General features: G+C 42.8%; 2 protein-coding genes across 6 annotated transcripts; both read left to right on the forward strand.

Moving 5' to 3' along the window:
- Positions 1–579: 579 nt before the first annotated feature.
- LOC118384655 (transmembrane protein 25-like) lies at positions 580–7,692 on the forward strand. Of its 5 annotated transcripts, none has more exons than XM_035771393.2 (9): positions 580–598; positions 2,426–2,536; positions 2,734–3,084; positions 3,372–3,671; positions 3,882–4,016; positions 4,117–4,150; positions 6,255–6,358; positions 6,558–6,638; positions 6,883–7,692. In XM_035771393.2, exons 2-9 carry the CDS (start codon positions 2,455–2,457, stop codon positions 6,954–6,956), a joined length of 1,161 nt encoding a protein of 386 aa, XP_035627286.1. In that variant the 5' UTR covers positions 580–598; positions 2,426–2,454; the 3' UTR covers positions 6,957–7,692. The 5 variants fall into 5 exon arrangements, with proteins under 5 accessions (XP_035627286.1, XP_035627269.1, XP_035627276.1 ...); XM_035771376.2 differs by lacking the exon at positions 580–598 and adding an exon at positions 725–1,207; XM_035771383.2 differs by lacking the exon at positions 580–598 and adding an exon at positions 1,230–1,705.
- Positions 7,693–8,319: 627 nt separating this feature from the next.
- On the forward strand, positions 8,320–13,217 carry LOC118384676 (T-cell surface glycoprotein CD3 delta chain-like). Its single transcript, XM_035771408.2, has 8 exons — positions 8,320–8,449; positions 8,764–8,846; positions 9,175–9,251; positions 9,486–9,506; positions 11,680–11,874; positions 12,028–12,168; positions 12,384–12,451; positions 12,746–13,217. The coding sequence occupies exons 3-8, from the start codon at positions 9,200–9,202 to the stop codon at positions 12,803–12,805; spliced, it is 537 nt and encodes a 178-aa protein (XP_035627301.1). The 5' UTR covers positions 8,320–8,449; positions 8,764–8,846; positions 9,175–9,199; the 3' UTR covers positions 12,806–13,217.
- Positions 13,218–15,187: the final 1,970 nt, after the last annotated feature.

Here is a 15,187-nt window from a genome sequence, read left to right on the forward strand (position 1 = left end):
GTCAGTCTGAATGTCACACTGCTTGTTTTTTTGTCAGTCTGAATGCCATACTGCTTGTTTTTTTGTCAGTCTGAATGTCACACTGCTTGTTTTTTTGTCAGTCTGAATGTCACACTGCTTGTTTTTTTGTCAGTCTGAATGTCACACTGCTTGTTTTTTGTCAGTCTGAATGCCATACTGCTTGTTTTTTTGTCAGTCTGAATGCCATACTGCTTGTTTTTTTGTCAGTCTGAATGCCATACTGATTGTCCTCAACTACGAGCAGTTGCTTGTCGTTGAGGAGCAGAGTTAATGGTTGTGAAACATGTACGAACATCTTCATGCACTACAGCAGGGTTGTGTTCCATTCCAATTTAGTCAATTCAGGAAGGAAACTGAAATTCCCACTAGAATTGGATTTTCAGTGTCCTTCCTCAGTTGACTGAATTTAAAAAGTGATCAACCCTGCCATATACTCCAGATTTCACAGGCTGTGATAGATAAGGCACAAACCTGAAATCATCCTGGGTAAGAAGAACTCCTCTAGTTGAATTTGTGAGTGTTAAGGAAAGGACCTCCCTGACACAGGAGCACTGTCGGGATGAATGGGGAACATTTGGTAAGCTATTGATTTACTACATCCCTCCTCTACCTCAAGGCTGCAGTGCTCGGGGATCAGCGTCTTTGGTCTGTCTGTCTATAGCTGCACTGCAGTGGCTTTTCAGGCAATGGTAGCTGAGCACAGATCTAAGGAGCCCTATAGGATTTAATGGAGGAGGGGCAGGCAGGGATGCTGTGGGGCTGCGATTGGAAGAAGTGCAAGATAAGTGGATAACAGCTAGTCCCCTGTGTCTTAGTAGAATGACCCCCCTCTCCCCCATGACTCTCCTTCCAGCCATCCCCTAATTTTTCTCTCTCTCACACCTTGTAATACGTGGCTACTGGCTCACTGAATGACGGATGCATTGCGTAGCTTGTCCCGTTTTCCTCTCGCTCCCCCTCTCCTCTTTCCTCTCTCCCCTTGTTGTCTGTGTGGCGACAGCATGACTGCCTGCGTCAGCCACTAAATGCTGCTTGCTGCAGTCAGAGGATCGTGTGTGTGTGTGTGTGTGTGTGTAGTTGAGTAAGCCAGGGGGTGCTGCCTCTCTTCTCCTCTGCTACCCTACCCAGCATGTATGGAGGACCGACAGGCTGAATCATCCCACCACCATCTGCAGACTGTGCCAAGGTAACACACTAACATGGATTTGTGTGTGTGAGAGAGAGAAAAATAAAGAATGGGGGAAGAAAGGTTCGGACTGTTATGTGTGTTGGTTTATCTGAGTTTGAAAGACAGTGCTGTGTGCATTGCTGTGTATATGTGGGTATGTGTGCGTTTTGAGGACACTGCATGCATCCCTGCACAGTAGATTTAGTGTGTTGCGCAGAGTCTAGCACTCTAGCTCTCACTCCTCTTGTCCATTACTCTCTTCCATCCATCGTGCCTGTGCTTGTTATGATAACAAGCTTCCAGCCATCTCTTTACTGGACTGATTGCGCCATTGTTTATTTGGGGAATACTATGGAACGCTATTCTCATGCTGTCAGCTTTATGTGTTGATGTCGTGCTTGCATGCCCGCTTTACTGGAAGGCGCTGACACATTGATCATGTGACCATGATAATCCGGGATTGATAGTATCAGGCGTTGGTCATTTCTGGTGCTTTTTCACACGTTTGGTTTGCACGTATGTCTTGTGAAATCACGGACTTCTCCTTTAAAACAGGCCTGTGTTTTTAATCTACTGCTAGAGATTTACTCAGATGGCGTTTATATCAGCGTATTGCACTGCAGCTCCTTACAAATCAAAGTTAGACAGCCAGCAAATGATTCAATACTCTGTGGATTCAGGGTCTATTTGTGAAGAGCATAATCAACTCTTACTCTTACCTCTCGTCCTCACTGTTCGTTGTGTCTCTATATCCCGTCGCAGTTTGGCTATTTCTTTGTCTTTCGTACTGTTGTGTCCTTTCTGATTGGCTATTCCTGTGTCTTTTCATGGATTGTCCAGGAAGCTACTGCTCTTCTGTTGACGTTGTCTGTTCACACTAGTTGTTTATCTGTGTTCACCGCATTCTCTTTGTCTCTCTTAGGGATCTGTCCTCTTTATTCCTGTGTTTTTATTGTCCCAGTCTCTTTCTTTCTGTCAGTGTTTTCTTGTTTGTTTTTTCTAGAGCTAATGCTATTCTTATGTCCATGTTCTTTCTCTCCATATCTGACACACTGTCCTTTTTCCCTGTCTTGTTTCTGTCTGTTTCGTTGTCCACCTCTGTTTTGCTTTTCATCCTCTTGTCTGTGTAAACCCTCTATTCAGTCACTGGAGAGCAATCACTTACTGCCAGTCTCTCTATCCCTGTGTGTGTGTGTGTGTGTGTGTGTGTGTGCTTGCGAGTGCACATCATGGCAGATAGCAGGTGTGTGTTGGTGGTCCTGTGGATGAGCATGGAGTGTGTGTGTCTGAGGCAGGTGCCGGGCACCACTGTCCTGCTGCTAAACACCTTGGCCTGGGCATGGACAGGTCAGTAACAAGACTGGATCACAAAAACTAAGAGATGGAAAATATACCACCTCACAGAGTATATTACTCGGTTCTTTATGAGTTACAGTATATTGATAAAGATTCTGATGAGATACCAATGAAAAGGACATTGAAATAGACACTGAGTTTCAAGGGCACATCTTTTTATTTATTTTTACATCAACTTCTCTGTCCAGGTGCCATCGAACATGCGCCCAAGATTGATGGACGGCATCGAGCTGCACTAACACTGAAAGAGAATGTCACCCACAAGTTCAACTGCCAATCAGAGGGTTGGAATCCTCATGCCCCGCCCCTGCTGACGTGGTACCTTAACGGGGAGCGACAGAGACCGCCGTTGGACAAGCGGACACCTGGGCGCCTGGTGGTGACATCACGGGAGGAGTCTGGGCTGCTGACACCGGACTCCAAGCACAACAGCACCTTCTCTCTGAGAGCCAGGAAGTGGGATAGAGAGCTAGTATGTGCCGCCTCCAGCCCTCACAGTGGAGAGAGCTACAACGCCACCGTCACCCTCAATGTGCAGTGTGAGGAGGCTTGTTGAATGATCTGCTGATGTTGTGTGGGGAATGTGTTAATATGATTATCTTTTGTGGCTGTTAAGGTTTCACTTACTTCTTGAATTAAGGTTACATATCCAAAGGCAGTATTAACCTCAGTCCTTCTGCTTACTCAGATATTATCATTGGCCGCAGTGCTAATATCAATATCCAATATGGTCCCACCACTGTAGGTTATTTAAACCCAGTAGGACATTGAACTGATGTGATGCTCAGTTTCCCTCTCTTCATTCTGTTCCCCTTTTCTATCACAGTCCAGCCAGAGATTCTGCGTGTGAACGCTCACTACACTGAAACCTCCGACCCTGGCCTCTCCTTGGTCCTCTTTGCCTTGGTACGGTCAAACCCCCCTGCCCACATCACCTGGGTGGACCAGTCCGGTCAGCGGGTGGCCAACACTTCGGACTTCCTCATCCTGGACTCGCGGAGCTACCCCTGGCTGACCAATCACACGCTGCAGGTCGCCCCGAGCAGCCTATCAGGGAACGTCTCCGTAAACGCCAGCAACAGTGTCGGTGCAGCTCAGAGCAACCTAGCTCTGGCAGGTCTGACAGGTCAATGTCACTTTGACCCTTTTCTTACTATCATTGCCGCCGACACGAACAAACTGTCTTGCATATTGTCTTTTCAGTGAAGGGTGGATGCGTAACCAGGCCATCTGAGTTTAGCTTGATTTGGCCCAGCTCGGTTCAGTAGTGTGAATAGCCCTTTTTTCCACTACAGCCCAGATCATAGCCCCCCCCCCCTGTTTCTGTATTCTCCAGAGTTCCTCCAGTCCAGGGTGGAGGTGCCGGTGCTGGGCATCCTGACAGGGGGCGCTGTGGGCTTCGTTACCTTCCTCATCCTCAGCCTTCTGGTGCTCTGCCTTCTGCACAAGAACAAGGGCAAGGCCATCATCGGTGAGACAGGGGAGCAAGGAGGGTGGGAGGGACTGTTGTATTTTGATGGTACAGTGAATGAAGTGCTTTAAGTCTCTGAAGAATGTCTGTTCTCTTTCAGATGAGCCAGTCGAGATTATAATGGCGAAAAAATGGTAACGTACATTTATTTAGTTAGTCGGTCTGTTGTTTGTGTCAGTTGTCAGCATAGGTATGTGTTTAAATGTGCCTTTCTACGGTAAGTCACTTGGGAAAAGAGTGTCTGCTAAAACGTAATACCTATCAGTGGCGATATTAGCATGTACTAGGTCTTGGTGGGGAAAGAAATAAATAAAAGTGTGATGCCTGCCAGCAAAGCCACTACACAGCACAACACTAAACAATACATTAATTGCACTGTAATGGTGACATACGGTGCCCACAAACTGTTAAGGCCTACGTAAAGCTGTCCGAACAGCAGTCCCAACATCTTACCACTGCTACACCTGGCTATCAGCGGAGCCTCGTTTACTACCTTTTAAATAAACATAGCTGATATGGCTGACTTGCTTAAACAAATATGGTTTCTACTAACAATTGAGATGGAGAAACTATGGCATAAGGGGACGAAAAGCAGATGAAAGGAAATCCTTAACTTCGATTAAGACATTAATGAGCGAGCTAGGACGTACATAACCGTTAGTCAATATAATTATTTGTTTAGCATTTTGGTAATGTACTGCGACAGAATTCAGAATAGGGGCCGTTCTTACAGTGTTCTCCCTGTACACCAAGTCAGAACTGTAGGACAAAGAAGGGGGCAGACAATGAAAGCTTTTACAATATTCAATGATTACATTTCACTTAAACAGGTTATAGGCTACAGTAGAGCAGTCAGAACAGTAGGCAAAATTAAGAAGGGTAAATGGGCCAAATTATTAGGGTGAGGCATATGGCCTACTAAAATCTTACTACACAACATACACTTAATATTACTTTCTTAGGTACAGTAACATATCTCCCTGGCATATTACATAATTTATGCAGCAGCATACAATACATTTTTGGACTCACCTTGTTGTGCTGTGCTCACTTGAACAGGAAGGTGGAGAGGTGGTCCTTCGTGGGCAAATTTTGTCATCAAATTCTGTCATTCTCTGGATTTATGGTTCTTTCAAAACAAGTTGGATGACCGTTCAAAACGTATTTTCCCAGTCGGAGCTCGTTTATTCCCGACTTCCCGGTTGTCTTGAACTCACCAAAGTCAAGTTTTCGCAGTTCCGAGTTGTTGTTTTGAGCATGACCCAAATCATGCTTCATTGACAGCATGGCCAATGTTGAACGTTTATCATTTTAAACTTGGAAAAGAGCCCCTTAATGCCATATTTGGGACCACACAGCCACGGTCACTGATTCCTTCCAAACCACTTGTTGAATCTGTGATTTCCAACTTGTTGTTGTGTAATATTTATGTCCAATAGCCGATGAGCACCGATACGTTTTACCCATAATTTCTCTTCATATGGCAAGGATTAAAAAGGTTTTGTCAGTAGATTGTCGACTTGATTCATGATGATGACTGCTAGCTCAGATTTTGAAAGTATGACGTTGACGTGATCAGTCCAGTCAAAGCTACTGTACATGTAACGTGATTCGGCGTCATTTTATCTGTGGCCAATGACCTTGAGCCTTCTTGGATGGACACTCTTATAATGTGACTATGGCAGCACCCAAAGTGCTAGAATTTTCAAGGTCTCCTCTTACACTTGGCAGTGACGTAGTGTCTCAACGAGTGACAGAACACTGAGCAACACTCTGTATGTTCCGCTGGCAAGCCCCACCGCCACAGAAAGCACTGAGCTTGGCTGAAACACCTGCATTTTGGAGCTGCCTTACTCAAGAAAGCAAAAAAGAGACCATGTTTGTATGCAGCTTTATTAACTCAAAGATATGCATACTTTTTTACATTGTTTGAAAACTGATATCTGACCTGTATTAATGCCAAAATAACATGCAAAACAGGCAAGCCCCTCTGCCCCACCTGCCCAGAATGACGGGTTGCCACTGTTTCCTATGTATTGTATTCATGCTCCTCTTTAAGTATTTACAGTACACAAGGCAATTGTCTGTATAATAATATACTTTACATGGGTGTATTCACTAGGAAACAAACAAGACGCAAACAGGCCAAAACGGGGATGGGCATACCTGAACTTATCCAATAAGAAACGTTTTGCTACGGTGTGCACTAATAAATACACGCCATGACTCTTGTTTCAGTATGGAATCGTCTAGTGTGAAGGTAGACAAGATATCCCTACCCAGAGAGAACATGTCTCTACCTTCCAACATGCAACTCAACGACCTCAGCACCCTGCATAAAGGTAAGACACTACTGCTGAGAGACCGATGCCTCATTAGAACCGAGGCAGAAGTCTCATCAATGGTGCAAAGCAATTACAGAAGAGGAAACAGAGTGGCCATTTTGGTGCCCTGGGCACTGGCATCTGTCCCTGTGGTCTTCTCTATGACTCTGTCCCATCTGTTACTCTACTTCCTCATCCCCATGCTGTCTCTCTGTAGCACTCGAGACCGCCAAACACCACCTTGGGGACAAGATGAGAGAGGAAGAGGAGGATCTGTCTGCTGCCTACGCTGCCAGGGGTAAGACAGGGTTCAGATGTTTAAGGTCAGCTTGCCTGTTGAATGGAAATGAGTTGGCCCAGTCTATACTTTCCACACTAATATAATGTGTAACATAGTTTCAGGCGTGTTACGGAGCGTGTGGATGTGTTTATATATACTATTGGATGTGTGTGAGCCTATAATTCTCGTTTGTTTGTGTATATACTGTGCACCACATATGTCCGTACATTGTTCTAAAGGTTGTTGTTGACACCCCCTCCAGGCTTCGCCCTGTACCCCATGGTGGGCTACATCTATAAGGTGAACAGCAAGAGCAGTGATGAGATCTGGCTCTGACTACTATGCCCCAGTTCCACCACTGGGTGGTCAAACCACAGTGCAATGGGGCCAAAAGGAACCTGTGGAACGACTGCCAGTCAACCAATCAGCCGATCCCATCTTCAACAAGGACCAATAGAGATGCTGAGATGATTACAGGCGCAGACCAGCAAGAGGAACCTGTTAGGAAAATACTGTAGTTAGCGAACTCACTCTGGGGTTGTCCAGATGAACCTATTACAGCAGGTAATCACATTCCAACTTGATTCCGTGAAAATCAGAAACTCAGAATATCAGGTCCTATGTTGATTGGTTAGTGTAATTCAAGCTGACAGCTTAGTCTGTAGCCTGGTCCTATATCTGTTTGTGCTGTCTGTCTGTTTGGTGTGACTATATGTCACAAACAGATCTGGGACCAGAAGGGTGCAGTTGTGATATCAAGTGAATACATTTAGATGGCTCCAAACACCTAAACCGATACTCAGTGTGGAAAGTATACTGTACCCGTGTTTTAGATGGTTTACACTGACTGACACCTACCACTCCTCCATATGCTACAGTCTGATCACGTACCATAACCATGAACTCCTGTTGGATTAAGGAATGCTTCATGTTCTTTGTATGTGAACTGACATATTTCTATGGCTATATACATAAACAATAGATATTCATCTACAAGTATAAAATATGTGTATATGTATATTTGTATTCATATGTATATGTGTATAAAATAAATCTAATAAAGATGAATATGACTATGGATTTGATTATGTATGGTAAATTCTGCTTTTTGCTTTTTATTTAGCCAGCAGGGGGCGCTAATCTTTACCGTAGTTAAGATGGAGACTGACGGATCCAACTGTCTATTGATTTACATAAGTTGCTCTGTCTGGCTTGTCATAATAATGTTGTCACCAGAGGTCATCAGGGCTTTGAAGGTCAGGGTATCGTCGGGGGACAGTGCAGGGCTGGTTCTGCTGTAATGGAGCCCAGAGACTTGTGTTGGCCCATTTCAGTGTGCTGAGCCAGTGGGAGGAAATGCAGCCTTTACTCTGATGGAAATTGTAATGATATTTACATATGACAATTATATATCCCAGATTGTGTTCTTTGGATACTGCTGAGAGAGAAGTGATACTGCTGACTGGCAAGATGTGATTGTGTGTAGATTTGAACAGAAAGACGATGTTATGACCCCCAAAAGCAACATTTTGTCTACTGCAATTCTTCTAAGAAATGTGTTTTCTGTCTTACCTTTGGTTAGTGCATTGTTGTTGTTTTTTGATGTAGGGGTGGGTAGTGTTTGAGCCATTGTGTCTTAGTGACTGGGTGAGAGTGTGACTGTGTTCCAGGTGCCAGTTGTAGGTTACAGGGTGTTGTGGTCTACCGTAGCCAAGCAGGAAGCTGCTTTGTGGGATCCTCTCTCTGTCTTCCTCACACGGCTCCTTTTGCAGAGCAGTAGGGATTTTAGGTTCTACAGAATCATTGGCACATAACTTTCTTAAAGAAATGTGAGTATGATCATAATCATGTTTTACTACATCGTAAAATCATATTCCATACTAAAAACCATTAGACTCTCAAGTGATTTTTTGCAATTTACCGTAGGCCCATATGTAATTCTTCTTACCCTTTTATAATATGGTATTACACATTGGGACATAGTTGTATCAAAGTGACAATACTTGCTAAAGCAGCATGTTGAAGATATTTTGGGCTGTGGCCTCACTCATAACTCAACCCAGAGAAATGACAGAGGTACCAGATAGAGACAGCCCCCGGTTTAACGGAAGATAAACCAATCATACACACTTCCTCCTCATAGACATAGAGACAGACAGACCTACTGAGACGGTGACATTTTGAAGACATTTTGGAAACATACAGGGGAAAGGATTCCATATTAAGGTATGTTTTTATTTTTGAACTCCTATTCTGAAGAGTTGATAGAGACGCTTAAAGAGTTGGCATCACTGGCATTAGAAAGGTTTACAATTTAAAAGGTTTGTTGGAGCCCAAGGATGTGTAAAATGACACAAAACAATAATAAACCAATATAATTGTGTAAAGGTGTTTTTTTGTGATACATCTTTATTTACTGAATTGAGACATATGTGTCTTTCTATGATGATACAAAATAGAAGTTTGAGTAAAATTAAAATGGGACAGACTAGGGACAGATGGTGTCTCCTACAACGGCAGTGTATGAAATGATACACCAGTTTAATTTCCCCAGGAGAATCGAGAGAAGAGTAAGTAGAATGAAGTGGACCATACTCTTGGCTCATCTGTTGGTGATTTGGACCATGACTGGTACGTTTTGGGAGAATATCTATGATGAAAAAAAATACATTGACAGACTGCACTAAAAAAAATGTCAGAAATGATTCAACACACCAGTTTTTTTTCTGATCACTTTTTATTATTATTCCTGACTTGATTAATCAGATGGATGACATTTAAAAAGTACAACATCAATGATGCCAAGGTCACTTTCGGATCTTTTTACTGTGACCCTAACTGATGCTTCCCCCATTCTTTTTACAGTAGCTGAAGATACAGTCCCAAGTAAGTGACCAGATTTAATCCAGGTCCTGTTTCGATCTAACTGTGAATCTTAGGGCATTATCTGGGCATAGATCAGATTTTCTCCTCGTTTAATTTAATATTCAAAACTATCTAACCGAACTGACTAAAACCCACCATAAGTATTGGCATCCTTGATAGAGATGAGCAGAAAATACTGTATAAAAGAAATACAAAAACTGAGCTATATTAAATGCAAAAAAAATATGGGCAAGTTATATTATTTTATACTAATGCAATTGCTCAGAAAAAAAACATGATTTTGTCATCTGACCGTAGCACCACCTGGAGTTTGATACATGACGTTGGCACTTGGATTGGAACCGGTGCTGTGGTCAGATTGCATGAAAATTGAGCTCTTCGGCCACGGACATCAGTGGTGGGTTTGGTGTTGAAAAACAGAAGCATATGCAGAAAAGTATCTCATACCTACTGTAAAATATGGTGGTGGATTTTTTTGATGTTATGGGGCTATTTTGCTTCTACTGGTCCTGGGGCCCTTGTTAAGGTCAAAAGCATGAAGTACCAGGACATTGTAGACAAAAACCTGGTGTCTTCTGCCAGGATCTTCTAGCAAGAGGATAGATAATAAACAGTAACAGCAGCGCATGTGTTGAGTCAAAGGTGTGGATCCCAAATTACTTCAATGGGTGACATGTCTGGAATATGCAGGCCATGGAAGAACTGGGACGTTTTCAGCTTCCAGGAATTGTTGAAGATCCTTGCGACATGGGGCCGTGCATTATCATGCTGAAACATGAGGTGATGGTGGCAGATGAATGCCAAGACAATGGGCCTCAGGATCTAGTCATGGAATCTCTGTACATTCAAATTGTCATTGATAAAATGCAAGCTTATTTATCTCAAATGTTGTGCACATCCCTGTTAGTCCGAAGCTTATGTCTGCCCATACCATAACTCCACCGCCACCATGGGGCACTCTGTTCAAAATGTTGCCATCAGCAAACTGCTCACCCACACGACACCATAGACGTTGGTCTGCGGTTGTGAGGCTGGTTCAACATACTGACAAATTCTCTAAAACATTGTTGGAGGTGGCTTATGGTAGAGAAATAAACATTAAATTCTCTGGCAACAGCTCTGGTGGTCAGCATGCCAATTGCTCGCTCCCTCAAAACTTGAAATATCTGTGGCATTGTGTTGTGTGACAAAACGTCACATTTTAGAGTGGCCTTTTACTGCCCCCCAAAAAAGGTGCACCTGTGTTATGATCATGCTGTTGAATCGGCTTCTTGATATGCCACACCTGTCAGGTGGATGTATTATCTTGGCAAAGGAGAAACCGCCTGGTACAGAGGTCCCGGATGGCAGGGAGCTCGGCCCCAGTGATGTACTGGGCTGTACATACTACCCTGTGTAGAGCTTTGTGGTCAGATGCAAGCAGTTGCCATACCAAGCCGTGATGCAGCCAGTCAAGATGTTCTCAATGATCAAACTTTTTTTAGGATCTGAGGGCCCATGCCAAATCTTTTCAGAGGGGGAAAAGGTGTTGTCGTGCCCTCTTCACGACTCTGTTGGTGTGTGTGGACCATGATAATTCCTTAGTGACACCAAGGAATTTGAAGCTCTCGACCTGCTCCACTATACCCCCATCTATTTGGATGAGGGCTTGCTTGGCCCTCTGTTTCCTATAGTTCAGAATCAGCTAATTTTTTCTTGCTGATGTTAAGGGAGATTGTTGTCCTGGCACCACACTGTCAGGTCTCTGATCTGTTTTCCAATCTCATAAAACATTTTACAAAAAGGCTTTGTAATTATCCTCGCAAGGGGAGGGTGCTAGATTATTGAAAAAGGGAGTGCCAAGAATCTTGACCCTTATCTTTTTAATATTTTTTTGTATTACTTGTTAAACAAAATCTCTTTCTCTGAGCAATTGTATTAGTATTAAATAATCATAAATATTTGAGCATACAGTAAAGCTCAGTATTTGTATTATTTATTTCGTACAGTCTTTTTTTGTTGATCTTTATCAAGGGTGCCAATAATTATAGACCTGACTGTATGTCTACCTAATATGCATTTGCTTAAATAACAGAAACAGAGCATGAGGAAAAAGTAGATGGAGAGAAACACGAATATCCCGAAAGGGCTTATCAATCTATCTTATCTAATGCTGGTGTGTTTATTTATTTAGAACTTAAAATAAAAGTGGAAGAATCCTCCTCGGACAAGATCAAATTATCATGTCCTGATGGTTTGCATTTTCAAAATACTAATGAGACTGATCGAACACTGGAATACAAGGATGAGAACACAAATGAGTATGTATGCGAGAAAGTCAAAAATCCTGTCTCAGAAGACCAGGTCAAAATCTATGTGAAATTTCGGAGTAAGTACAGTACTGCCATTTCCCTCAACATATAATTATACCTCACAATAATAGAAGTGAATGTTTTGTTTTGTGTGTATGCCATGTTAACACACATCATTATAACGTAAGTGTATGTGTGGCGTGCTTGTGTGTGTGTGTGTGTGTTCCCAGCCTGTGATAACTGCATTGAGCTGGATACAACTGCGGCTGTAGGGATGGTTGTGGGAGACCTGGTGGCCACTGTCCTGATTGGAGTAGCTGTCTACAGCATCGCCTCACAGCCCAAAGCAACACTGATCACGGGCAAGAAAAGTGAGTGACCACACAAAGGGGAGAAACATAGGATATGTGAACTTGAAATTTGAATGATACCTGACGAGCCCTTACTTTGAACGTTAGGCATAGAATGGAGAAAACTTCTGATTGAGATATTCTTAAAAATGAAATGTTTTACAGTAAACATTCAAAAATAATAAACCATAATCAATAATGTAATGCAATATTTCATTTCTGTCTTTCACCCCTAGCATCTAGCAAAATGGGGCTCATCAACAATGAGGCGAGTGCAAACGAAGACCCCATTGGCAACTATCAGGTAGGTGTTTCCTGGCTTCTTTGAGCCACGATCTTGACATGAACAAAATAACGAGTCAAAGTCATTAAGTTATAGCGATGGGTTTATCCATTTGTTTCTGTCTGACTCTGTCTGACTCTGTCTTTCTTTCTTTCTTTCTTTCTTTCTTTCTTTCTTTCTTTCTTTCTTTCTTTCTTTCTTTCTTTCTTTCTTTCTTTCTTTCTTTCTTTCTTTCTTTCTTTCTTTCTTTCTTTCTTTCTTTCTTTCTTTCTTTCTTTCTTTCTTTCTTTCTTTCTTTCTTTCTCTCTCTCACAGCCCCTGAATAAAAGGCGCATGGACAGATCTGAGTACAGCACTCTGCCAGAAAGGAGATAAAGAGAAAAATAAAATGTAGAGCGCACTCTTTAAGCTCCGTTCGAAGATCCGTTTCGGATTGAAACATAGTGAATAAAGAGGTGAATTGGGAGCTTTAATGTTGTGCGGGCCATCTTCTTCTTTACTAGTATTATTTATCAGCCCGGCACCTATGTTTTTTTAAGGTTGTGCGTATGACCACACATTTGTCTACAAATAAAATGTGCTCAGTGCTACATTACTTTTACAAACCACAAAAGAATTGTTGTAATGCATTGAGTGAAGGCAGAAATCCATGACAAGTCCCTCAACTGTCCATTTGATGTACAGAGTCATTGACTGTTTGCTCTGTTGCTTTTGTCTACTTTGATCTACTGCTTTGCACGAGCTAAGATTTCCTTCTGGTACCATAAATTGTATTTGTCCAACTTCACACATGTTTGTTGATTTCCCCAATTTTTATATTGAGAATTTGTTTGGCATGATGCCTCATAAGGTTAATATTACTGTATATAGACATATACATTTTCCTTGTATTTATATTTGTTTTCATTTAGGCTGTTTTGTCATTCCATGACGTAACATAATTTGTTATTTGCTTTTATAGTCCTAGCTGATACCTTTTTTCAACCTGTGTACAGAAAATGTTTGACGAATTCAGGTGTACCATGGGGAAGGAGGTTTGTTATGAACTCAGGTGTACCATGGGGAGCAGAGGTTTGTTATGATTTCAGGTGTACCTTGGGGAGCAGAGGTTTGTTATGAATTCAGGTGTACCATGGGGAAGGAGGCTTGTTATGAACTCAGGTGTACCTTGGGGAGCGGAGGTTTGTTATGAATTCAGGTGTAACCATGGGGAGCAGAGGTTTGTTATAAATTCAGGTGTACCATGGGGAGCAGAGGTTTGTTGTGAATTCAGGTGTAACCATGGGGAGCAGAGGTTTGTTGTGAATTCAGGTGTAACCATGGGGAGCAGAGGTTTGTTGTGAATTCAGGTGTAACCATGGGGAGCAGAGGTTTGTTATGAATTCAGGTGTACCATGGGGAGCAGAGGTTTGTTGTGAATTCAGGTGTAACCATGGGGAGCAGAGGTTTGTTATGAATTCAGGTGTACCATGGGGAGCAGAGGTTTGTTGTGAATTCAGGTGTACCATGGTGAGCAGAGGTTTGTTATGAATTCAGGTGTACCATGGGGAGCAGATTTTTGTTGTGAATTCAGGTGTACCATGGGGAGCAGAGGTTTGTTATGAATTCAGCTGTACCATGGGGAGCAGAGGTTTGTTATGAACTCAGGTGTACCATGGGGAGCAGAGGTTTGTTATGAATTCAGGTGTACCATGGGGAAGGAGGCTTGTTATGAACTCAGGTGTAACCATGGGGAGCAGAGGTTTGTTATGAATTCAGGTGTACCATGGGGAGCAGAGGTTTGTTATGAACTCAGGTGTAACCATGGGGACGGAGGTTTGTTATGAATTCAGGTGTACCATGGGGAGCAGAGGTTTGTTATGAACTCAGGTGTACCATGGGGACGGAGGTTTGTTATGAACTCAGGAGTACCATGGGGACGGAGGTTTGTTATGAACTCAGGAAGGAGTACCATGGGAAAAGGAGGTTTGTTATGAACTCAGGAGTACCATGGGAAAAGGAAGTTTGTTATGAACTCAGGAGTACCATGGGAAAAGGAGGTTTGTTATGAACTCAGGAGTACCATGGGAAAAGGAGGTTTGTTATGAACTCAGGAGTACCATGGGAAAAGGAAGTTTGTTATGAACTCAGGAGTACCATGGGAAAAGGAGGTTTGTTATGAACTCAGGAGTACCATGGGAAAAGGAGGTTTGTTATGAACTCAGGAGTACCATGGGGACGGAGGTTTGTTATGAACTCAGGAGTACCATGGGAAAAGGAGGTGTGTTATGAACTCAGGAGTACCATGGGAAAAGGAGGTTTGTTATGAACTCAGGTGTACCATGGGAAAAGGAGGTTTGTTATGAACTCAGGTGTACCATGGGAAAAGGAGGTTTGTTATGAACTCAGGTGTACCATGGGAAAAGGAGGTTTGTTATGAATTCCAAAGCTCTCACTCATCACTGTACCCTCTATATGAGAATGGGCTGGCCTTCCTTAGCTCTTCGGAGACATAGTCATTGGTTACGTCTTCGTTGATCAGGCCATACTGAGACAGCTCCCTTTTTACCTGTGTACCTACATTGTCCAGCAGACAAATGACAACAATTGCCTACGCTCACAGGACTGTAATCTTGTTGACTGTCCCCATACAGAGTTTGGTAGATTTTTTTTTTTAAAGCATTCCAGTTTTCTTGCTCTTCCACTTGGAACAAGATACAAAAGGACATTAAATTGCAGGAGCTCGTATCCTTGAATTAGTTTAAGGCTAGGGTCAAA

Source organism: Oncorhynchus keta, chromosome 1 (assembly GCF_023373465.1).
Source record: "Oncorhynchus keta strain PuntledgeMale-10-30-2019 chromosome 1, Oket_V2, whole genome shotgun sequence".
NCBI lineage: Eukaryota > Metazoa > Chordata > Actinopteri > Salmoniformes > Salmonidae > Oncorhynchus > Oncorhynchus keta.

Excerpts from the sequence above, each read along its gene's own strand:
- LOC118384655 (XM_035771361.2), top strand. The coding sequence starts at position 2,419 with ATGGCAGATAGCAGGTGTGTGTTGGTGGTCCTGTGGATGAGCATGGAG. Across the intron at positions 2,537-2,733 it reads CTTGGCCTGGGCATGGACAG|GTGCCATCGAACATGCGCCC; the intron begins GTCAGTAACAAG and ends TTCTCTGTCCAG. Across the intron at positions 6,639-6,882 it reads TGCTGCCTACGCTGCCAGGG|GCTTCGCCCTGTACCCCATG; the intron begins GTAAGACAGGGT and ends CACCCCCTCCAG.
- LOC118384676 (XM_035771408.2), top strand. The coding sequence starts at position 9,200 with ATGAAGTGGACCATACTCTTGGCTCATCTGTTGGTGATTTGGACCATG. Across the intron at positions 9,252-9,485 it reads GGTGATTTGGACCATGACTG|TAGCTGAAGATACAGTCCCA; the intron begins GTACGTTTTGGG and ends TTCTTTTTACAG. Across the intron at positions 12,169-12,383 it reads ACTGATCACGGGCAAGAAAA|CATCTAGCAAAATGGGGCTC; the intron begins GTGAGTGACCAC and ends TTTCACCCCTAG.